At 41.9% G+C, this 24109-nt stretch overlaps 1 protein-coding gene across 2 annotated transcripts in view; it reads left to right on the forward strand.

The window, feature by feature from the left end:
- The window catches only part of SCFD2 (sec1 family domain containing 2), a 654831-nt gene that overhangs the window by 53572 nt on the left and 577150 nt on the right, over positions 1-24109 (forward strand). For both annotated transcript variants that reach the window (XM_077279771.1, XM_077279770.1), the window contains exon 3: positions 12173-12300. In XM_077279771.1, the coding sequence (XP_077135886.1) occupies positions 12173-12300 (128 nt within the window). The remainder of the gene's footprint in view (positions 1-12172; positions 12301-24109) is intronic.

A 24109-nucleotide genomic window follows, 5' to 3' on the forward strand; every position in this document is an offset into this window, starting at 1 on the left:
CATAGTCTTCAAGTAAAACTGGCTCACAATAAAACTTTCGCAAAAAATGCAGGAGGGTCACTTTAAAGCACCACTCCACTTTTTTTATTTTATTTTACTGCTAGAGTGGAGTCACTAATGTACGTTCCCTGCTCTAGTCTTACCCTTACCAGCCACCATCTTCATCTGTCATCAGCACCGTTCCGGTCAGTCTCCAGCAGTTTCTGCCATGCTGGATCACTCCAGTGTTTGCTGGATGAGCCGGAAGTCATAACTCAATGTAAGTCTAGGAGATCCAGAACGAGGGTCTTACAGACGGTATTGAGAACTTGTGGCCGATAACTCTGACTTCCAGTAAGTCAGAAGTTACTGACTCAAGATGGCGGATCGAGACCGGAAAGCTCTGATGTTGGTGGCTGAGACGCATAAGACTGGGGTCAGGGACCTTACATTAGTAGCACCACTCCAGCTCTGAAATAAAGAACAACTCCGGAATAGTGCGTTACAGGATGGAAAAAATGGTAAATAACAATGTAAATGTCACTTGACGGTTCTGGTTGATGCTCATAATTTTAACTTCTGCTGCAAACCTATTTCTTAGTTGCAGCATTGACCATACCAGATGTGTTTTATCTAAAGCTGTTAGACAATTATCCATCCAGCAATAGTTTGCTTATTTTTCAGTGTTTTTTTGTTACTGTTTCTTATTCCAGAGAAATCTCCACTGATTTTACATTGATAATTTCCATCTGTTGGGTGTAAGATGACCAAATGTAGTTACCCTTTAATGGTATCTAACGCATTATGAAATTCAGGATTTTTTTTAACCATTGTCGATTTCTCCAGTGGCTGAAAGTTTTCCAACCTTTACAGTGTTAGAAATGTGTCCTGTCCTGAGCCCGGCTCATTCATTCAGGACCTGCCGAATATTCTGCAAGCTCTGCACTTTCCAAACACATTCATGCAGTTAGCGTTGGCCAACAGCAACAAACATCTTGTGAGCTGGGAGTTGGACAATCGGGTTATTTGTATTTAGTCTCTTCATAAATGGAACTTTCACAAGTGCAGTTTGTGTAGTCGACTCTTGAATGAAAGTGATTTGTAGCCTTGGAGCCTGTATATACTCACAGAGCAGGCCAGGGAATGGTGGCTGAATGATCTACAGGGTTTGTAGGTATCTGGATTGAGAATAAAATCTCTCTGATGCCCTCTCTGTTAAAGGGAATCAAAATTAGCATTGAGTTGCCTCACTCTGCAAAAAATAAAAAATACTGACCCTTAGTAATCAATGCATAGAAAATTCCCACTTGGCCCATAACTGGGTGGAGTGGGTCACAACTATAGTGAGGGATCGGCTAAGTAGTCATGTCCAAGCATTGGGGACCTAGTGACAGGACCTGCAAGGATCACCACCATTATTCCTTCAGATTAATCAATGCCAACATGATATGTTTTGGGACCCGAGCAAAGTCACACCACTTCCAACCTTGGTCTTGTAACCAACAAGCCATCTATTCCAGCTGTAATTTAGAAGAAGAAATGCCTACAGAAGAACCATTGAGGGTCTCTCCACCTTGGGTTTGCCAATCGTCTTTCTTTTAAGTATTCAAATAAGTATGTTGCTGTATGGTTGGTACTAATAGAGAACCGTATGCACTACTAAGGAAGGTGCCGTAGTAGGATCCCACACCATGAAGTAATACAAAATAAACTAGGCACTCAACTTAAGGATGAATTTTTTGACTTTTAATGTAGTCAAGGCAAAACGTTTCAGCCGCATCAATTACTACAGAACAGAAAAAAACAATAAATAATCATTATTAAATTCATAATGAGAATAACAAAAATAAAGTATGTGCAGAGATGGGTAATATTGGTCCGGGTCAGATGAATATAATAGTACCAACATATAGAGATGCAAAATACAATGCTCAACTTTATATCTCATTATATCAGTTAAAGGAGGAAAGAAGAAGAAACATACTAAACTATACAGGAGTGTCAGGGATTCGTGGGAATCCTGTGGATTTTAGTGAGGCACGTCTCTAAGGTGGAAAACAGATATAATTGCTATTATATGGTGAATAAGAGACAAATTCCCCATAGTGGGAAAGTGATATGTAAGAATGCCTACCGGTATGGTCACTTTCAAAAGAGTATGGGGCGTCTAAAGGGGGAAAAAACCCCAATGGTAAACAAGCCTGGTGGAAGAAAAAAAAAATGTTGCAGTAAAGCAATGTGTCATTCAGCTTGTCACTTAAAGATTGGCGCTAACAGGGCAAGTGGTGCGCTGTGAGACTTACCAGGGGACCTGAATGCGCGCACGTGCCTGGAGAAAGACACATGTTATGAACTGGTGGCCTAGGAACAGCATGAGACGTACTCTGGAGAAGGTGGTACCTGTACTGACCGCAGGCCCTGAACTTCACACCGCAACTAGAAGTAGCCGTGGAATGTACCTATCACTCCCTAGACATCTCGACACAGCCGGAGGACTAATTACCCCTAGAGATAGAAAAGGGAAAACTATCTTGCCTCAGAGAAAATTCCCAAAGGATAGACAGCCCCCCACAAATATTGACTGTGAGAAGAGAGGGAAATAACATACGCAGACTGAAATCAGAATTTAGCAAAGGAGGCCACTTCTAGCTAAATAGAAAGGATAGGACAGAGTACTATGCAGTCAGTATTAAAACACTAGAAAATATCCACCACAGAAAATACAAAATCTCCACATCTAACTAAAGACATGGAGGGTATATCTGCATCTCCAGAGATACCAGCTTGGTTAAACAAATCCTTATACAGACCAAGCTGGAAAAGACAAAACATGGAAAATAACTAGAACGATCAGGCCCACAGCATGTGGACTGCAGAAAACAAAGCCAGCACTTATCTTTGTTGAAATGAACAGCAAGCAAGAGAGACCAGGCAGGGAAGTGAATCCTCCAGGAAACAATGGACAACTGGCACTAACTAAAGGGTCAAGCAAGACTAAATAGCCCAGTCAGAATTGCAATAAGTGGACACACCTGATGAATGCTGCGATCCCAAGACAGCAGCACTACCACTTATTACCACCGGAGGGAACCCAAGAGCAGAATTCACAACAGACACAGCGGAGTAGGTATAAATGGATAGTGGACGGTATAAGCTGGTGTGTAATCAGCCGATCGTTGTGAAGAGGTGGTGGGAGGAGACAGGAAGCTCCTGGTTGTGCGTCTCAAGCCTATCTGTGAAGGGAGGAAGTGACATTAACAGGAGATGCCCGACTTTTGTGTTCCAGCGGCCATTTTGATTGCGTTCCACCATAGGAATCTATATTTAAGTTTAACCATACTATTATATCCTTATTATAGCTGATATAGAGCAGTGGTGGTGAAAAAGAGGTTCAGTGCCAATCCAAGGGAAGAATGGAGACGGAAGAGGCCAATTTACCCGATTCTAAAAGACAAGGACATAGAATTAGTTGCATATAAACAATACATAGGAACATGACAATAGACATAGCCTATGTCCAGTAGAAATGTACAAATGATAAGGCAGCATAAATCAGTGGGAATCATAAATGCCAGATCTAAGGTCATTCAACATAATTCAAATTGAACCGCAGTCACATACAAAGGAGTGTGTCCCAGGGGTTAAATGAATGATCCCAAATCGTAGTCCCTATTTAAGCCTCTTGGGTGTAGGGTACCCAATCTGTGAATCCAGAAGGCTTCATGTTCTTTTAATCTTTTAATTCGATCTCCCCCTCATCTTGGAAGTGGGACCTGTTCAATGACTTGAAACAGTGGCGTATCCAGGGGGGGGCAGCTGGGGCATGTGCCCCAGGCGCAGCCGACAAGGGGGCATCAGCAGGCCACCTGATGCGGCGGTCCAAGGAGGAGGCTCCCCGTCGGCGAAATTCTGCCACCCCCACACTGAGATTCTTCCGTTCTTTGAGCCGGCTGTCAAATTGACAGCCGGCTCAGAGAAAGTGCTGCGCGTCGGTTCCCAAGGATGTACCAGCGTCTTCAGACGCTAGTACCCTTGATCTATGCCCTGACCGCCGCCGGCACTTCCACATCAGTGAAGCGCCAGCAGCGTGATCAGGTCACCTGATCACGCTGCTGACATCACTCGCCGGCTCTTCAAAGGCAGCCTTGCAGCTTGTGGTAAGTTCTCCAGCTCCAGACGGCTGGGTAATGAAGGCTGGAGATGAAGACACTGAACTGCCAGAAGGAGAGATGCAGGCTGTGCTGTATACTACTATGCGGGCTGTGCTATATACTACTATGCGGGCTGTGCTATATACTACTATGTGGGCAGTGCTGTATACTACTGTGTGGGCTGTGCTGTATACTACTATGTGGGCTGTGCTGTATACTACTATGTGGGCTGTGCTGTATACTGCTTTGTGGGCTGTGCTGTATACTGCTTTGTGGGCTGTGCTGTATACTGCTATGTGGACTGTGCGGTATACTACTGTGTGGGCTGTGCTGTATACTACTGTGTGGGCTGTGCTATATACTATTATGTGGGCTGTACTGTATACTGCTACGTGGGCTGTGATGTATACTGCTACGTGGGCTGTGCTGTATACTACTGTGTGGGCGGTGCTGTATACTACTGTGTGGGCGGTGCTGTGTGGGCTGTGCTGTATACTGCTACGTGCGCTGTGCTGTATACTACTGTGTGGGCGGTGCTGTATACTACTATGCGGGCTGTGCTATATACTACTAAGCGGGCTGTGCTGTATACTACTATGTTGGCAGTGCTGTATACTACTGTGTTCCTCAGATTTCTCCACCACATGCAAGGGAAGGGAGGGAATGGGGGCAGAAATCAGGACATTATGGGGGCAGAAGAAATCAGCAGGTTATGGGGGCAGAAATCAGGACATTTTGGGGGCAGAAATCTGAGGACATTATAGGGGCAAAATCTGGGGGGGAGGGGCGCCAAACTGATCCTTTGCCCCGGGTGCAGGAGGAGCTAGATACACCTCTGACTTGAAACAGAGTTGAGAGATTTTGTGGTTATGGGTAATGTTGGGGGATTGGTAATAACAGGTTACCATACAGTGGATGGTGGACTTATGTTTGGATATGCGATCTTTGACGGGCTGGGTGGTTTCTCCCACATAGGCTAAACCGCATGGACATTTAATTAGGTAGACCACAAATTGTATGTCGCAGGTGAAGTATTTCTGGATTTTGTATTTCTTGCCTGAATGGGGATGATGGATGTTTTCCCCTTTAAGTACGTTGCCACATTGGGTACAATGTAGACACGGAAATGTTCCACATCTCGGGGTATGAAGGGTGAGCTGACTAGAAGTAGTAGTGGTTGTGCCTATGTCGGCAACGTACCAGTCGGTCCCTGATGTTGGGTGCTCTTTTAACACTAGAACTACTGGTATAGTCATTTTGACTACTTTCATTTTTAATTTCTCTTCTGTGACTACATTTTTCGGAATTCCGTCTTGAGACTCGGTGACTTTTCCTAAAATAGGATGTTAAATAGGATGTTAAAAAAGATTTTGTGACAATAAATAATTTTGGTGAAAAAATTGCGCGTTTTTTTCAAAATTTACCTTAACTACTAAAGGTAGTCATTTTGACTACCTACTGTATTTTGCTGTCCTTTTGTCACTAAATGTTGCTGTAAAGTTTTGTGCATAATTTTTTCACTGTATCTTATTTACCCTGATGTTCATATAGATGTAGTTCAATTCAGATGGCAACTTTTCACATTTTCCGTGTTAGGGTACTTCACACTAGCGTCGGTACGGACCCGTCGCAGTGCGTGGGGCCGACGTACCGACGCATCCTGTGAAATAAAATGACAACGGGGGCAGTGGATGCAGTTTTTCAACGCATCCGCTGCCCCATTGTGAGTTGCAGGGAGGAGGGGGCGGAGTTTCGGACGGCCATGCAAAAATGCATGCATTGCATTGCATGGTCGAAAATGGCGGACATGACGCACAAAAAAAGTTACATGGAACGTTTTTTTGGTGCAGACGGTCTGCCAAAACACGACGCATCTGTCGCACGACGGATGCGACGTGTGGCAATCCGTCGCAATGCGCCGCTAATGAAAGTCTTTGAAGAAAAAACGCATCCTGAGGGCAACTTTGCAGGATGCGTTTTTTCTCCAAAATGACGCATTGCGATGTCCGCCGAACAACGCAAGTGTGAAATTAGCCTTATCCAATGTCACCTACCATAGCACTGACCTCAGAGAGAAGAGGTGTAGTGTAAAGCATGGGTTACATAATCCAATTTGGTTATAATCCAATCCCTGTCTCATGCATACTGTGTAAAGGTACCTTCACACTAAACGATTTACCAACGATCACGACCAGCGATACGACCTGGCCGTGATCGTTGGTAAGTCGTTGTGTGGTCGCTGGGGAGCTGTCTCAACAATGCCGAAGTCCCCTGGTAACCAGGGTAAACATCGGGTTACTAAGTGCAGGGCCGCGCTTAGTAACCCGATGTTTACCCTGGTTACCAGCGTAAACGTAAAAAAAAACAAACAGTACATACTCATATTCCGGTGTCCGTCAGGTCCCCCGGCGTCCGCTTCCCGCACTGACTGTGTCAGTGCCGGCTGTAAGGCACAGCACAGCGGTGACGTCACCGCTGTGCTGTGCTTTTACTTTATGTCCGGCACTCAGTCAGTGCGGGAAGCGGACGGCAAGGGACCTGACGGACACCGGAATGTGAGTATGTACTGTTTTTTTTTTTTTTACGTTTACGCTGGTAACCAGGGTAAACATCGGGTTACTAAGCGCGGCCCTGCGCTTAGTAACCCGATGTTTACCCTGGTTACCAGTGAAGACATCGCTGGATCGGTGTCACACACACCGATCCAGCGATGTCTGCGGGAGATCCAGCGACGAAATAAAGTTCTGGCCTTTCTTCTCCGACCAGCGATATCACAGCAGGATCCTGATCGCTGCTGCCTGTCAAACACAACGATATCGCTAGCCAGGACGCTGCAACGTCACGGATCGCTAGCGATATCGTTTAGTGTGAAGGTACCTTAATGCCGAACTGAAAAGAGCTTTTTTGTAATACTGTAGGCTCTTATCTTATGCTAAAGAAGGGTGTTGTTTTTCTCTGGTCCTAGCAGGAGACAGTAGTCTGGATAGTAAGTTTACTTTCAGTTCAGCTGAAGAGACAAAGAGAACACAGACATAAGAGCTCAAAAAACTCATACAAGTATATAGCAGTTACAACATTTTATTGTCATATTATTCAATTATTTTGTACTGTATGCTTGATGTTATTAGTTATAGTTTACAGCTAGAAAGAATATTTTTTATCTGCAAATGGGCAATATGCATGAATATAGCAATAATGCAATGTAATGGTTTATGACGTGAAAATGATAAAAATTACGTGTTTTTTTTCATTTTTCTTTTGTTTATGATCAACCATGTTCACATACAGTATAATTCTGCGAAAAAATGTATAAATTAGCTAAAACATCAAGACTTTTATAGGTCAGTCAAAAATGAACGAACATTATACGTCTTTTATTATTGTTTTACTTTGTTTACTTTTGTTATTTCCTGTAGAAAAATATGAAAAATCAGAAAAAAAAACATTCCAAAGCATTACTGTTGGATCTCACAATAATAATACATTAAAAATATTAATAAATAACCACAAATGAAACTCAAAAAATAAACGAAAACAAGTCAGTAGTCAAAATGACTACATTCAGTAGTTCTAGTGGGGGTCACGAGTTCAGTAGTTCTAGTTTTAAAGCACGGTAGAAAAGGTTGTTGGAACTCGGAAATTTCTGGGTAGGCTTCATGTAACAAATGCCAATGTTGACGTATGGACCTATGTATTCGATAGGCAAATGGATGATATGAGTGGACGAAAGGGATTCTTTTGCTAGCATTCGTACGCGTAGTGGGCTGTGTTGCCTTTGCTCGCAATAGGACAGGCTGGGGGTAACCTCTGTTTTGGAACTTGGTATATAATTCATTGACCCCCTGTTGACGCAGAGTATGGTCTGTTACTATGCGGTTAATTCTATGTGTCTGAGATTTTGGGATGGATTTTTTTACTGATACTGGATGGAAACTTTGATAATGTAATAAGCTATTTCTGTCGGTACTTTTGATATATAGGTCTGTAGTTAGCTTACCTTCAGTGTCTTTTATCTTTAGAACTAGGGTATCCAGAAAATTAATTTCATTTCTATCAATTCTATCAAAGGACATTGTGAAAGATAGGCCTGGCCAAGAAGAATTGAGTAACTGGAAGAAGAGATGAAGTGATTCAGCCGTTCCTTGCCAGATACAGAAGATCTTGTCTATGAAGCGTTTCCACATCAAGACGTTATCCTGGCATAACTGGCTGGCATAGATCACAGTGCTCTCGTAGTCTGCCATGTAGCAGTTAGCGTACGGTGGCGCTATGTTCGAGCCCATAGCGGTCCCACGGTTTTGAAGATAGTATCTGTCCTGGAATAGTAAAAATTTTAGTGAGAACAATAGACAGCAGTTCAAGACAGAGATTAACCTGATCAGGTATCATGCCTGCTTAAGATAATATTTTGTTGACTGACTCAATAACGTGTTGGTGTAGTATGGATGTGTAAAGATCTTTTACGTCGAAGGTCACTAAATAGGACTCTGTAGAGACCTTGTCTAATTGTTGGATTGTTTTTAGAAAGTCACCTGTGTCTAGTAAGAAGGAAGGTGTGGTTTGAATCATGGGTGTTAAAATTTTCTCCAGGAAGATTCACAATGGAGAGAGGATTGACTCTGTTGATGCCACTATAGGCCGCCCCGTGGGATGTTCCAAGTTTTTATGTATCTTAGGCAGTACATAAAATACTGGAGTGATGGGATGTGTTTTGGTAAGAAGAGTCCTGCCCTCAATCTATTTATACCTACTCCACTGCTCCCTGAACGAGCTGACAAGCAGCGGATGCTGTGTCTTTCTCCAGGCACGTGCGCACATTCAGGTCCCCTGGTAAGTCTCACCATGCACCACTTGCCCTGTTAGCGCCAATCTTTAAGTGACCAGCTGAATGACACATTGCTTTACTGCAACATTTTTTTTATTTATTTTTTCTTCCACCAGGCTTGTTTACCATTGGGTTTTTTCTTCCCCTTTAGACGCCCCATACTGTTTTGAAAGTGACCATACCGATAGGCATTCTTACATATCACTTTCCCACTATAGGGAATTTGTCCTTTATTCACCATATAATAGCAATTACCGTATATACCCGAGTATAAGCCGCGATTTTCAGCCCATTTTTGGGGGTCTGAAAGTCCCCCTCTCGGCTTATACTCGAGTCATACCCAGGGGTTGGAGGGGGAGCGGGGGCTGTCTAATTATACTCACCTACTCCTGGCGCGGTCCCTGCAGGTCCCTGGTTCCCTGGCACCGCAGCTTCTTCCTTCACTGAGCGGTCACATGGTACCGCTCATTACAGTAATGAATATGCGGCTCCACCTCCCATAGGGGTGTCTGTGTGACATCGGTGTATCTGTGTGCTGTCAGTGTGACACGTATGAATTGAAATGCAGCATAGAAGGTAAAGAGTTTTTGTATTAAAGATGTCCAAAGATAGAGATAGATAGCGATGAGGAACATGATAGATAGATAGATAGATAGATAGATAGAAATATGTCAGTGTGTTGTCTAATCATTGCTTTGTGTGCTTATTTTTCTGTACTTGTATTTAATTTTTAAATAAATAACTTTAAAAAAAAATGGCGTGGGGTCCCTGTTATTTTCGTAACTAGCTGAGGGAAAGCCAACATCCGGGCGCTGATGTTAATATACTGGAATGGGCCTATAGCCGTAAAGGTTCCCAGGCTATTAGTATCAGCTCACAAATTAGCCTTTACTGGTTATTATAGGGGAGACCTTCCCCCCCCCAAAAAAAAAATGAGGTGCAGTCCCCATATATTTACTGACCAGCAAAGGCTGTGCAGTTAGCTGCATATTCATATTGATAGCCTAAGAAGAGGCCATTGATATTGGCCCCCTCCAAGACTAATAACATCAGCCCTTAGCATCCCCAGAAATGGGGTATCCATAAGATGCTGAAATTCTAGCATTTAGCCTCCACTCTTCCCACTTGCCCTGGTTTGTCAGCTGTTTTTTATGGCCGCTGACATCAAGCCCAGAGGTTAGTAATGGAGAGGCGTCTATAAGACCCCTTCAATACTACCCCATAGTCAAATGTAATAACAACAGACAGAGCAAAGTCCTTTATTTGAAATGAAAACTCCTCTTACCCATTCATTACTCAAAAATATAAAAAAACAAAATTGTACTCACCTTTCCACCGATAATCCATTAATGACCATGTCCTACGACTGTCCAGATGGTTTGGGGAGCAGTCATATCAGTGATGAGACTGTTCTCCACGCCAGCCAGAACACACTGAGCTGAGTGTGAGAACATGACTGCGTGTGACCGACGGTGACGTCATTAAGTTTATCTCACGATCAGCTCAGTGTGTTTCGGCTGGAATGGTGAGAAGTCGCATCACTAATATGACCGCTAACTAAACCATCCGGATCGTCAAGTGACATGGACATTAATGGATTATCGACAGTAAGCCAAGTGTAACTTTGTTTTTTTATTTTTTTGGAATAAATGAGTAAAAGAGGATCGGGGAGCTTTTATTTCAAATAAAGGATTTTATTCAGTCTGTGTCTTTAGTACATTTGACTATGGTGTTAGTAATGGGGGTGTCTTATAGAATCCTCTCCATTACTAACCCCTGGGCTTGATGTCAGCGGCCATAAAACAGCTGACATCAACCCCACAACTATTACCCCACATGTCACCTCACCAGGGCAAGTGGGAAGAATGGAGGCTAAGCGCCAGATTTGATGCCATTTCTGGGTGACTGAGGCCTGATGTTCTTAGTGTGGCAGGGGGCCGATGTCTATCATCCCTTCCTAGACCATTAATATCAGCCTGCAGCTGTCTGCATAGCCGCTACTGGATAGTAAATATAGAAGGGACCTCATGTCATTTTTTTGGGGGGAAGCAGAGTCTCTCCTATAATAACCAGTGAAGGCTAAGCAAACAGCTGTGAGCTGATATTAATAGCCTGGGAACCTCTATGGCTATTGGCCCCTTCCCAGAATATTAACATCAGCTCTCAGCTGTTGGCTTTCTCTCAGCTGGTTATGAAAATTATGATCGCTGGGAGACCATGCGACATTGATGACAGTTGTAGTTAGTGCTAGACACAGACGTCGTGCGCTGACTACAACGGTCATCAGATTCGCCTAGTCTCGCTGATCACAGGGAGACAAGGTGATAATGTTGGCAGTAGGATTCATCACCAGGCGACTGGGAACAGTGCGAACTGTACTGCTTTTCCCAGGCGCTGGTACTTTTTATGCTGATGACTGATGACACATGGATGTCATCAGTGTGCATGTGTGCAGCACACATTTTGTCTGTGCTGCATTAAAAAAGGACATATTCCTGGGTTTTTCATGCCGACACACTGGGTACATGTGAAGAACCTGACGTGCAAACCACCATCGAATACAATAGGGGTGCATGTGTCCGTATTTGAGGTCCTTTGAAAACGGACTGCATACGGACATTAACAATGAACGTGTGAAGGAGGCCCTCACAAGCAATCTGGTATATTATTCTTTTAAGTATTTTCATTTCTTTTTATGAAGAGAAAGCCCTCACTTGGTTATTACAAGATCTGTGAAATATTATCTATGTCACAATAATACATGTGCTAACTCCTCAGCACAATAGATGGACAGCTGCCCTATAGAAATCTGTTATTGATATTTAATGTGGTATTCCATTGAACCCCATTAGAAGTGGCGAAAAGAATGGAGTGTCATCTGCAGAACCTCCCACCATTGTATTGTTTTTACAAGCTTTTGTTGTATTGTTTTTATTATTTTTTTTTTATTATTCATTTTTTTCTCTTGCCAAAATATCCTATATACTCGCGCATTTTTGACTGTGTGGTTTCAGGGTAAATTATGTATTTTTAGTGATTTGATTAATTGTATGGTTTGCTCCCCAGCTGTAGGCCAGATGATTGTGTAGCGTAAAATCCAGTTATTATTTTCAGCATCTGAGTGAGATTAATACTCAAGTGAAATGTTAGTTGACTGCAATGTGGGTTGTTTTTTTGTTTGTTTGTTTTTTTACTTTTGTTCTTTCTTTGTTTCTAGTGACATTGCTGCCAAGTCTTTGTGGGAGTCCATGCTAACCATGAAACAGAAGGAAGCAGTGATGGAAGTAAGAAGACACCTTGTAGATGCAGCGAGCAGGGAGAAACTGCCCATTAAGATGAGCATGGGTAATTATTGAGAATTACTACGCAGGAAACATAGGGTGAATTGCATAAGCCAACCTTAATAAATCTGGTACATTTTGGTTATGTCCTTGTGCCATAAATGAAAACCATTTGTGCTGTATTTTACACAAATTTCTGACTTCTTTTTTTTTTCTGGAAATCTGAAGCAAAGCATTTAAAGGGGTATTCACTTTTCCAAGGTCTTATCCCAATATGTAGTAGGTGTAATAATAATACTATTCACAAGTGTATTAGAAATGTAGTATAGTTCTTCTGATTTGCTATGTTGCTTACCCCATGTGCAGGGCATGGCAGTAGCTTAGGTATCCATGGTTACAACCATTCCTATAGTGACAGTTAGTTGTTAGTGGTCGTAATCATGGATACCTAAGCTACTGCAATGCCCTGCACATGGGGTAAGTGACATGGCTTATCTGAAGAACTATACTATATTTCTAATTGGAGATATTTGCAAATATTATTATTATTATTACACCTACTATATATTGGGATAGGATCTTGGAGATGGGAATACTCTATTAATAAATACCCCATTAAGAGTATGTCCACACAGGACTTAATAGCTGTGGATTCTCTGCAGCGTAAAATCTGCAGCATCACAATCTCGTGCCAGATCCTGCAGCTATCTCTGTGAGTTCAGCTATGGAAATGCTGCAATGCAAAGGGTGAAATCCTCCCTAAAAATCTGGAGTATAAATTGCCATGTTGCAGATGCAGTTTGTGGATGAGATTTTCTTCCAGAAAATCCTGATTAAAAATTTTCCACTGCAAAGATGACTTGTGTGCGAGGTTCCCAGCTGACATGGCTCGGGCATTAATGTTTGCAGCCTCCCTATCTGCCAATGACCCACTAGGAAATAAGAAATTAGTTATCCCAAAATTCCCACTAGTTTGACATTAATGTGCTGCTCATTTTGTTCTTTTTTTTGGAAGTACAATTATTGATTGCAAATAAAACCCCCTAACGTGACACATTACCTTGGAGATACTGGGACGGTGAAAGCGGCCCCGTGACTTGCTGCTGCGGGCAGTATGACCAGTTGTCTTCTACTCGATGTTTTTATTATCATTTTTGGAATTGTTTTTGTCCAGGTAACTCCTCCAGGGGCTGGTCATTACTAATCTGGGAACTTGGGAAAGTGTCAGCTAAATGTTCTATTTCTCTGGAAAGGAGCAGAAGATTTAGCAAGAAAGAATTTAGCAAGGTGGAAGCTCGCTACCGTTATGTCCAGCAATCTTGGTGCAAGTCTTTAGTGCCATAAACCGTAAGTGAAACAACAGAGGAGAACGTATGATCGCTCTCCGCTCAAATTCCAAGTTTCTACTAGTTGCAGTCTTGTATCTGTGGAAATGGGAGACCTGGGATGGGGACTAGTGAGGGTCCTTGAGGCCAGCCCCCACTGACCGAGCATTTATCAGTAACCCGATGGGTAATAATGTTTTCCCAGGGGATATAATCAATAAGTAGGTAGACTGCTCACTTCTGTACCGTCTATTGGCTCCACTGATCTGGGTCACGGCTGGACCTAGTGTGGGTCTTCTGAATTACTATGAGAACATAAGCTGCTGCTGAGACACACACATCCATGAGGTGTACTGCTATCAGCCGTTCTTAATAAGGCCTCTTTCACACTTCAGTTGTTTGGCGTCAGTCTAAATCCGCCATTTTCCTCAAAAAACGGATTCTTTTTTTTTTTTCGACGGATCCGTTATTTTCCCCATAGACTTGCATTAGCGACGGATTGTGACGGATGGTCGTCCGTTCCATCCGTCATGCGACGGATCCGTCAAAATTTGGCGGACGTCATCTAGACATTGACGGTCATTACAACGTTTTTTGTCTGCGTTGAAATGGCGGATCGCGACGGATCCGTCACGTCCGTCATTTCATAGAATGGCCCCCTATGGGCGACGGATCCGTCGTGACCGTCATTTCGGCGGATCTGTCGCCCCAATCCGTTTTTTCAATTTTTTTCAATTGCGCATGCTCCAAAAAGTATATACAACCCCCGAGTAACGGATCCGTCAAAAAAACGGATCCGTTACATCCGTTTTTTCAACTATTGTGACGGATCCGTCGATCCGTCATTATGTCGGAAGTGACTGACGCCAAAAAACTGAAGTGTGAAAGAAGCCTAAGCTAGCAGATGGTTTACTATTCGACAGAACCAAATTTTTGAAATCTGACCAGTGTCACTTTATGTGGTAATAACTCTGGAACGCTTCAACAAATCCCAGTGATTTTGAGACTGTTTTTTCGTGACACATTATACTTTATGATAATGGTAAATTTAGGTCAATATGTTTTGTGTTGTTTTATAAAAAATATCAAAAATTTGAGAAAAATGTTAAAAAAATTAGCAATTTTCTAAATTTGAATGATTATCCCTTTATTCCAGATGGTCATACTACAGCAAACCATTAATAAATAATATTTCCCACATGTCAGCTTTACATCAGCACCATTTGTAAAATGTTATTTTATTTTGTTAGAGTTTTAGGAGGTTTAAAAATGTTGCAGCAATTTTTCATTTTTTCAAGGAAATTTACAAAATTTATTTTTTTAGGGACTTATCCATGTTTGAAGTGACTTTAGGGGTCCCATATATTGGGAAAACCCCAAACGTGATACCATTTTCAAAACAGCACCCCCTGACATATTGAAAACTGCTGTCAGGTAGTTTATTAACCCTTCAGGTGCTTTACAGGAATTAATGCAAAGTGGTATGACAGAAATGAAAATGTGTATTTTTACCACCTAAATGCCTCTAACTTCTGAACAGATTACAACAGCCGTCAGACTCTAAGGCCGCTATTTGGACGTGAATTGCCATGGCAAACATCAGATCCATAAAATCATGATCTGAGGGCACCAGTTTGGATAAAGAGGAAGCCCTCACACTCTGTTAACCATTTCTAATGATACAGTCACTATTGATAGCAGCATCTAAGGGGTTAAACAGATTTGGAAGGTGCAAACACTGATCGTGGCTGATACAGCAAGTTGCCAGCTATAGTGGACAGCGGACAGCTGCTGGATTGTCACCTGTATGGGGAGGATATTCTCTTATATCTCATGTCAGTTAAAAGACGTATTGGCGGTCATTAAGGGGTTAAAGGCTTTGTCTTATCTCAACAACTATACAGGGCTTATGGACTTGTCTGCAACCAAGGCAGAGCACTGCTAAGAAGCAATGGTGCTTTTCACTTTGCTGCACCAGAAGCCTGCGTAGCTTAAAGGGAATCTCTCACGAGGTTTTTGCTGTCTTGTCTGAGAGCAGCATGATGTAGGAACAGTGACCCCGATTCCAGTGATGTGATGTATCACAGGGCTGCTTGCTGTAGATTTGATAAAATCCCTATTTTCTCTGCTGCAGATCTACCAGTTCTCTGAATCCTGAGCTCTGTATAACCCTGCCCACACCTCTGATTGGCAGCTTTCTGTGTACACTGTGCATAGGCAGAACCCTGCCAATCAGTTGTGGGGTTGTGGTTATACTTATACAAAGCTCAAGATTATAGAGGACTATTTGCAGCAAGTTTACTTATCTCCTGCTAATACAACAGTGAGTTTAGCAAAACTACAGCAAGCAGCCCAGTAAGTGACACATCGCTGGAATCAGGGTCTCTGCCTCTACATTTTACTGCTCTCAAACTAGGTGTCAACAAACTCAGAAACAGATTCCCTTTAAATGGGCAGCCATTCATGTCCGTGGCCTCATTTGAAACTATGTTTTGCCTAAAGTAAGAACCACAGCAAGCAGCTCATGGCCAGTGCAACTATTGTGTTATGTGGTTGTCTGTGATGCATCACTAGGTACTCCATGGCATTGGGTGTATGGTATTTACCTGTGTAGTTTTAATCTTCTGTAGGTTGCCTGGTTTTCTTGAGCTGTTCCAATTTCACTGTTGGTCTAGTCTTCTTACCTGGATATCTACAACGTTAATAGAAAGAATTGGCCCATCAACTACTTATTCCACGAAATGTGTGCCACACCAGGTAACATCATCCCATGGTGGAGAGTCTCCGATCAATGGAAGAAAGTTCCTGTACAAGAAGTCATGTAGTGTGCTACCCCAGAAGTATTAAAGGGGTTTATTTTTATAAAAAATAAAAAGCACCATTACTCACCTATATCTAAGTGTAAGTTCACACAGGGCGTTTTTGCTGCTTTTTTTTCTGCAGCAAAACCTGATCATCTTGGCAGGAAAGAAGCTGTGTCAAGAACGCAGGTTTAGGTGCGTTTTTGGTGCGTTTTTTGTTGCATATTTGGTGCATTTTTTTGGTTCGTTTTTTTTCTCTTTGTCCAGGCTAATGTCCTTGGATTTTCAGCAGCAAAAAATGCAGCAAATAATGATACCTGCGCTTTTGCTGCGTTGTTTTCAACACCCATTCAAGTCAACGGGTGAAAAAACGCAGCAAAAACACTGAAAGAAGTGACATGCTCTATGTCAAAAAATGCAGCAAAGCACAAAATGCTGATCACACAAAAACCCAATGTGTGTGAATGAGATTTCTGAAATATCATAGGCTTTGCTGGTACTGTAAAAAGCAGCTGAAACTTAGCATAAAAATACGCAGCAAAAACGCCCAGTGTGAACTTACCCTTACCCTGATCAACTGCAGAGTTGTCCCAGTCTATGTTTATATTCCGTCAGCATGTTACCCCTGCCGCCAATCAGTGGTCATGTGACATATTAATGCATGTGACTACTGTGGCCTCTAATTGGCTGCTCCGATCACGGGCCTGACATGTAAATGTAGACCGGCAGCACAGTCTCGGGGTCCGCACTGGACTGTCCGGAGGAGGAAGTGGTCACTTGGGATCCTTCTTTTTTTAAACATCTTTTAAAATTGGATAACAGCTTTCCTTGAGTCAGGAAGAAATGTTTTGCCCTTTTGATGCAGAATACACATTGTGAACCCAGTCTAAATTTCTGCATTAAATGTGTTTTCTTAAATCTTTGTCCATTCTTCTGGTCGCACAGTGTGCGCTGTGAGGAGCCAGCAGATTGTGCAGGAAGTGGCAGAAACCTAAGCGTCCTCTGGGCACAAGTGGCTCTGGGGAAGGCCTCTCTCTCTTTCCCGTTTCTTCTGATCTTTCCTTGTCTCAGCACGGAGCTTTCCCTATTCTCCGGACAGAAATACATTTTTATTGTGCCACCTGGATTAAAGTGCTTTCTACATTCCTTTGAAGAAAGTGAGGAATATGGAAAGTCGATTCTCTGCAGATCAAAGGTTTATAGCACAAACATTGCTCTGTTACATATGTAACGTATGTGTTATCCGTAGTGTTGTATAATTCATAGTTCTGTTCATTCTTGTTAACTTCCTTTGTGTGTGGAGCATTTTATATTTTTACTGCATCTGGTTGATAGGTATATACAGTGCCTTGAAAAATTATTCATGCCCCGTGAATTTTTCCACATTTGTTCACGATACACCCACAAACTAATATGTATTTTATTGGGATTTTATGCGATATACCAACACCAAGTATTTGTGAAGGGTAAAAGAAATGATGTTTTTCAAAATATTTTAAAAATATAAATCTGAAAAACTGTAACGTACATTTGTATTCAGCCCCCCTGAGCCAGTACTTTGTGGGACCACCTTTCATTGCAATTACTGCTGCAAGGGGTATGTCTCTACCAGTTTTGCACATCTACACTATGTTCCAAATTATTATGCAAATGACATTTTTCTCAGATTTTCCTAAATGGTCGGTGCAAATGACAGTCAGTCTAATAAAAGTCATCACCCGTTAGAGTATACATTGAATTTTATTGAAGAAACCTCCCAATGATAACAGTATAATCTCTAAAATGAATAAAAACTCACAATGCACTGTTCCAAATTATTAGGCACAGTAGAATTTCTAAACATTTGATATGTTTTAAAGAACTGAAAATGCTCATTTGAAGAATTTGCAGCATTAGGAGGTCACATTCACAGAACAAAAAAGCTATTTAACTCCAAAACATCCTCACAGGCCAAGTTACATGTTAACATAGGACCCCTTCTTTGATATCACCTTCACAATTCTTGCATCCATTGAACTTGTGAGTTTTTGGAGAGTTTCTGCTTGGATTTCTTTGCATGAAGTCAGAATAGCCTCCCAGAGCTGCTGTTTTGATGTGAACTGCCTCACACCCTCATAGATCTTTTGCTTGATGATAATCCAAAGGTTCTCTATAGGGTTGAGGTCAGGGAAGATGGTGGCCACACCATGAGTTTATCTCCTTTTATGCCTATAGCAGCCAATGACTCAGATGTATTCTTTGCAGCATGACAGCATGAGGTAGTGCATTGTCATGCATGAAGATGCTTCTGCTCCTGAAGGCACGTTTCTGCTTTTTATACCATGGAAGAAAGTTGTCAGTCAGAAACTCTATACACTTTGCAGAGGTCATTTTCACACCTTCAGGAACCTTAAAGGGTCCTACCAGCTGTTCTGGACCAAAACATGACTCCTCAACCTCCTTGCTGATGTCTCAGCCTTGTTGGGACATGGTGGCCATCCACCAACCATCCACTACTCCATCCATCTGGACCATCCAGGGTTGCTCGACACTCATCAGTAAACAAGACTGCTTGAAAAATAGTCTTCATGTATATCTGGGCCCACTGCAACCATTTCTGCTTGTGATCACTGTTTAGGGGTGGCCGAATAGTAGGTTTATGCACCAAAGCAAGCCTTTGAAGGATCCTACACCTTGAGGTTTGAGGGACTCCAGAGGCACCAGCAACTTCAAATAACTTTTTGCTGCTTTGTAATGGTATTTTGGCAGCTGCTCTCTTAATTCAATGAATTTGTCTGGCAGAAACCTTCCTCAATATGCCTTTATCTGCCTGAACTCTGTTTCAGTCATAAATCTCTTCATAGTATGATGATCACTCCTAAGTTTTCGTGAAATATCTAATGTTTTCAAACCTTGTCCAAGGCATTGCACTATTTAACTCTTTTCAGCAGCAGAGAGATCCTTTTTATTTCCCATATTGCTTGAAACCTGTGGCCTGCTTAATAATGTGGAACATCATTTTTAAGTAGTTTTCTTTTAATTAGAATCACCTGGAAAACTAATTATCACATGTATTTAAGATTGATTTCAGTGATCCATTGAGCCCTGAGACACAATACCATCCATGAGTTTATTTGAAAAACAAAACAATTAAATCTTTATGACACTTAAATCCAATTTGCATAATAATTTGGAACACAGTGTAGAGGCTCATTTTTTTCCCATTCTTCCTTGCACACTAGCTCTAGCTCAGTGAGATTGGATGTGGGCAATTTCCAAGTCGTACCACAGATTCTCAATCGGATTTAGGTCTGGACTGTGACTGGGCCATTCACACACATGAATACGACTTGATCTAAACCATCCATTGTAGCTCTCACAATATTTTTATTGTTGGTGCCCTGCTGGATGGCAAGCCTACGCCCCAGTCTCAAGTCTTTTGCAGCCTCTAACAGGTTTTCCTCCATAATTGCCATATATTTAGCTCTGTCCATCTTCCTATCAATTCTGACCAGCTTCCCTCTCCCTAAAAAAGCCTAAACACAGCATGAAGCTGCTACCACCATGTTTGATGGTGGGGATTGTGTTTTCAGAGTGATGTGCAGTGCTTGTTTTCCGCCACATATAGCGTTTCTCATGTAGCTCATAAAGTTCTACTTTGGTCTCATCTGATCATAGCATCTTCTTCCACATTCTAGCTGTGTTCACCATATGGCTTTTTGCAAACTGCAAGTGGTACTTATAATGGCTCGCCTTCAAAAATGGCTTTCTTCTTGTCACTCTTCCATAAAGGCCAGGTATGTGTAGTATATGACTAATAGATATCATGAGTAAAGATTCTTCCACCTGAGCTGTGGATCTCTGAAGCTCCTCGAGAGTGACCATGGGCCTCTTAGCTGCTTCTCAAAGTGCTTCGATGTCAGTTTCGGTGGACGTTGGAACCAGAAATTCTGGACAGAGCAGGCTCTGTCCAGCCATGTAAGTTAGGATGTATGGGACCTAGAGTGCCATCCGGTCTGACAGTATGGATGTGTGTGCTGTCCATCTGGAGTTATCTCCTCCCTGCTCCAGTCAATTGAGGAGTGCCAGATACAGTCTTGCGCTTCTCTGGTTCAGTCATGTTTGTTTAGCTCCTTGTTTCATAGTTACATGGGTTGAAAAAAAGACATACGTCCATCAAGTTCAAACTTTTTCTACCAGTTATACACTTTTTGTCCCTAAATTATCTATATCCCACTATGCCGTTTCTGCTGAGGAAATCACCAGCCCTTTTTTTCAAAGCTGTTCTAGTGTCTTCCATTATTACCTCTTGTGGTCGGGCATTCCACACACTGACTGCTCTAACTGTAAAGAACCCTTTTATTTAGCTTCAGGAATTGCCTTTCCTCCACCCATAGTGAGTTCGCCTTGTCCTTTGTCAGGTCTTTGGAAGGAATAAGTCATGTGTCAGTGCTTTGTATTGACCACACATGTATTTCTTCATATGATTGAGATCCCTTCTGAGGTGTGATTTTTTTCTAAGCTAAACAAGCCCAATCTTTCCAACCTCTCATCAGGCGAAAGGCCTTCCGTCCCTTGTAATAATCTAGTTGCCCGCTATTGAATTGTCTCTATCTTCCAAACATCCTTTTTAAACTGTGGAGCTAATTCTTATAGTAAATAAATTAGTTAATAATGCCAAATAAGGTGCAATGGGAACCTGGCTTCCTGGATTGCGCCGGCTGATCGGCGCCACAGCTGCATGTATCGCGGCTGTGTCAGTCACAGCACAATCATCGTACTTGGTACGATCTTATTTATCCATAACATTTTTATTTTTTTTACCGAATGTTTTATTACCATAGGATATAAGTTTTCTACAGTATTCTAGTAGTATATCCTTCAAAACTCCCCATTTATGTTCGGAATTCTCAGTTACTTGCGTTTTCCTAAAGTTCCAGGTTTTTGCATTTCCCCTTTGAAATGTTTTATTGAATATAACATTGAAACTTACAATATTATGGTCGCTGCTTCCCAAACGCTCCCGGACCTGTGGATCTGAAATTGTATCTAGTCTACACGATGACCAGATCTAGCAGATTTCTTCCCCTAGTTGGTCCATCTACCAGCTGAGAGAGATAATTGTCTTGAACTGAGGATAAGAACTTGCAGCTTTTAGCACAACCAGAAGTTTCTGTGTCCAATTGAATGTCTGGATAGTTAAAGGAAAGATAAATATCTTGGTACCGACCGTGTTAGCCAGTAGATAGAAAAATGTTTAGAATTGAGAGTCCTCAGTGGTTGATACCTTTTAATGGCTAACTGAAAAGATGGTAACAAATTGCAAGCTTTACGAGACTCCTCCGGTCTCTTCATCAGGCAAAGACTAAAAGAAATTCTGAAGAATAGGATAGATAAAATCACCCATATTAAGGACCCTATTATTATTTTCTACCTTTTAACCTTTTCACAACCTTAGACACATCCATATGTCCTGGTTAAGAAGGACTTCTCGACCTTGGAAGTATGGCATGGCAATTTTTCGTGCTCTGGCTCTTTGTGCACGCAATGGCCGCCAGATGTTCAGCGAATCTGACAACTGACACCCGGTCCTCACTGCCAGAAGTGGTGCACCACACTGCTCCCTACAGCTTAGCTCTCTAAATGCTGAGATCAATATCGATCTCAGCATTTAGAAGGAAGGGTGAGGGTTCCCTGTCTCCTCAAATCAGTGCCGCCGTGACGTCATCGCAAGGGCATGATCGTTGCCATGGTGACCCGACATCTTTATCACGACATCCAAGTCACCAGGGCTAGCAAGCTTGTTAGACCATGCTCATAGCAATGCTTTATTACTGCGATCAAAGTGAATAAAGTGAAAGTCCCATAAGTAAGGGACAAAGTTAAAAAAAAAAAAGTTTTTTAATAAAATTGAAAAAAAATATATATCTATAACACAAAATAATAAAAAAAGATAAAAATATATTGTACACATAAAGAAGTCTTGCATATTTGGTATTGCCGCGTCCAGAACAACCTGACCTATAAAACTGTCACACTAGTTAAACCCTTCAGTGAACACTGTGTAAAGAAAAAAAAAAGCAAACTGTGCTTTCTCATCATACCTGCCAAAAAAACCCGTGGAATTTGGTGCAATCAAAAAGACGAATATAAATAAAAATTGAACACTTAAACACCACGGAGATCAGCTTAAAAAATAAAACCAATTCTTGACCTATTGTTGATTTGTTCATTCTACCTCCCAAAGATCGCAGTAAGATTCAAAATACACTTGCCCTGCTCTCTGTTCTGAGCGCTTACACTGGGGTTCTCTTGTAAATCTCTGAAATAAGTAATTCAGACAGAACCCCCGGCGGAAGATTTCCTACAATGAGTCAGAGTTAGGCTACGGTCACACTATCAGTATTTGGTCAGTATTTCACATCAGTATTTGTTAGCCAAAACCCAGGAGTGGGTCAAAAATACAGACTTGGTGACGTGTTCCTGTTATAGCTTTCCACTCTGTTTGTTCCACTCCTGGTTTTGGCTTTCAAATACTGATGTCAAATACTGACCAAATACTGATAGTGTGACCATAGCCTAAGTCTGCTGACTCATAATAGTGAATGTATCTCTTGGGGGTTTCATCTGAATCCTGTCATTCGAAGATTTAGATGGAATCCCGATGTAAGTGCTCAGTGTAGAGCTCAGGATAATTGTGATCCAAAATGTTATGTAAAATGTTCCCAATGAAAGCTTCAACTCTTTCCACAAAGAAAGCTAGTCCCCACTCAGGTCCATTATCTATCACTTAAAATATAAGGTCTTCCATGTTACTGGTAGTGCGGAGGCACTGGAAAAGTGCTATGGCTCGTGACCCCCAAAAGAAATCCAGCAAATTCTGCTTTCCCAAATCCAAATATCCCTCTCCTTTCTGAGCCCCAGTGTGCCTAAATCACATTTGACATCAACATGTTTGGCATTTCTGTAGCTATGAGAGAACGCCTAATTTACTGGTGCATATCTCCAGAAGCACAACCTGGGCATAATGTACTGGGCACTACAGTATCAGATTTGCAATTTTCACTCAACAGCATCCATTGCTGCTTGTTTCCTGAAAACACCCATGGAGTCAAATAATCACTGCATGTGTAGATAAATTCCAAAAGGGGTATAATTTCCAAAATGGGGTCCCTTTGGGGGGTTTTCTGCTATTCTAGCACTTATGGCTCTGTATATGGATTCTACGCTTAGTAGAAATTGTGTGACAAATTTTGGTGCCATTTTTACCCATTTCCTCGTGAAAAATGCAAAATCTGGGGCTAAAACATTTTTGTGGTAAAAATGTAATTGTTTTTTCAACACCCAATGGCATAAAATTCTGTGACATACCCATGGTGTCAATATGATCACTGCACCCTTAGGTGAATTAATTGGGTGGTGTAGTTTGTAAACTGGTGTCACTTCTGGGGGGTTCTGCTGTTTTGGCACCTCAGGGCGTCTACCAGTTGGTCATGACAGTAAACTCTGCACTATAACATGTACCTTCTCTTCTGTGCTTTTCACTGTGCCTCAAAAGTAGTACCAGATTACATGTAGGGTATTGGTGCACTCAGCAAAAAATGCACAGAAAACTGAGACGTTCATTTTTTTCCTATTAGACCTTATAAAAATAAAAAAAATTGGAGCTAAACAACATTTTAGCAGTAACATTTTAATTTTTCTTTCCTCACCGCACAATGGGATAAATTTCTATGAGGCACATGAGGTGTCAGCATGCTCACTGCAC

Source organism: Ranitomeya variabilis, chromosome 1 (assembly GCF_051348905.1).
Source record: "Ranitomeya variabilis isolate aRanVar5 chromosome 1, aRanVar5.hap1, whole genome shotgun sequence".
NCBI lineage: Eukaryota > Metazoa > Chordata > Amphibia > Anura > Dendrobatidae > Ranitomeya > Ranitomeya variabilis.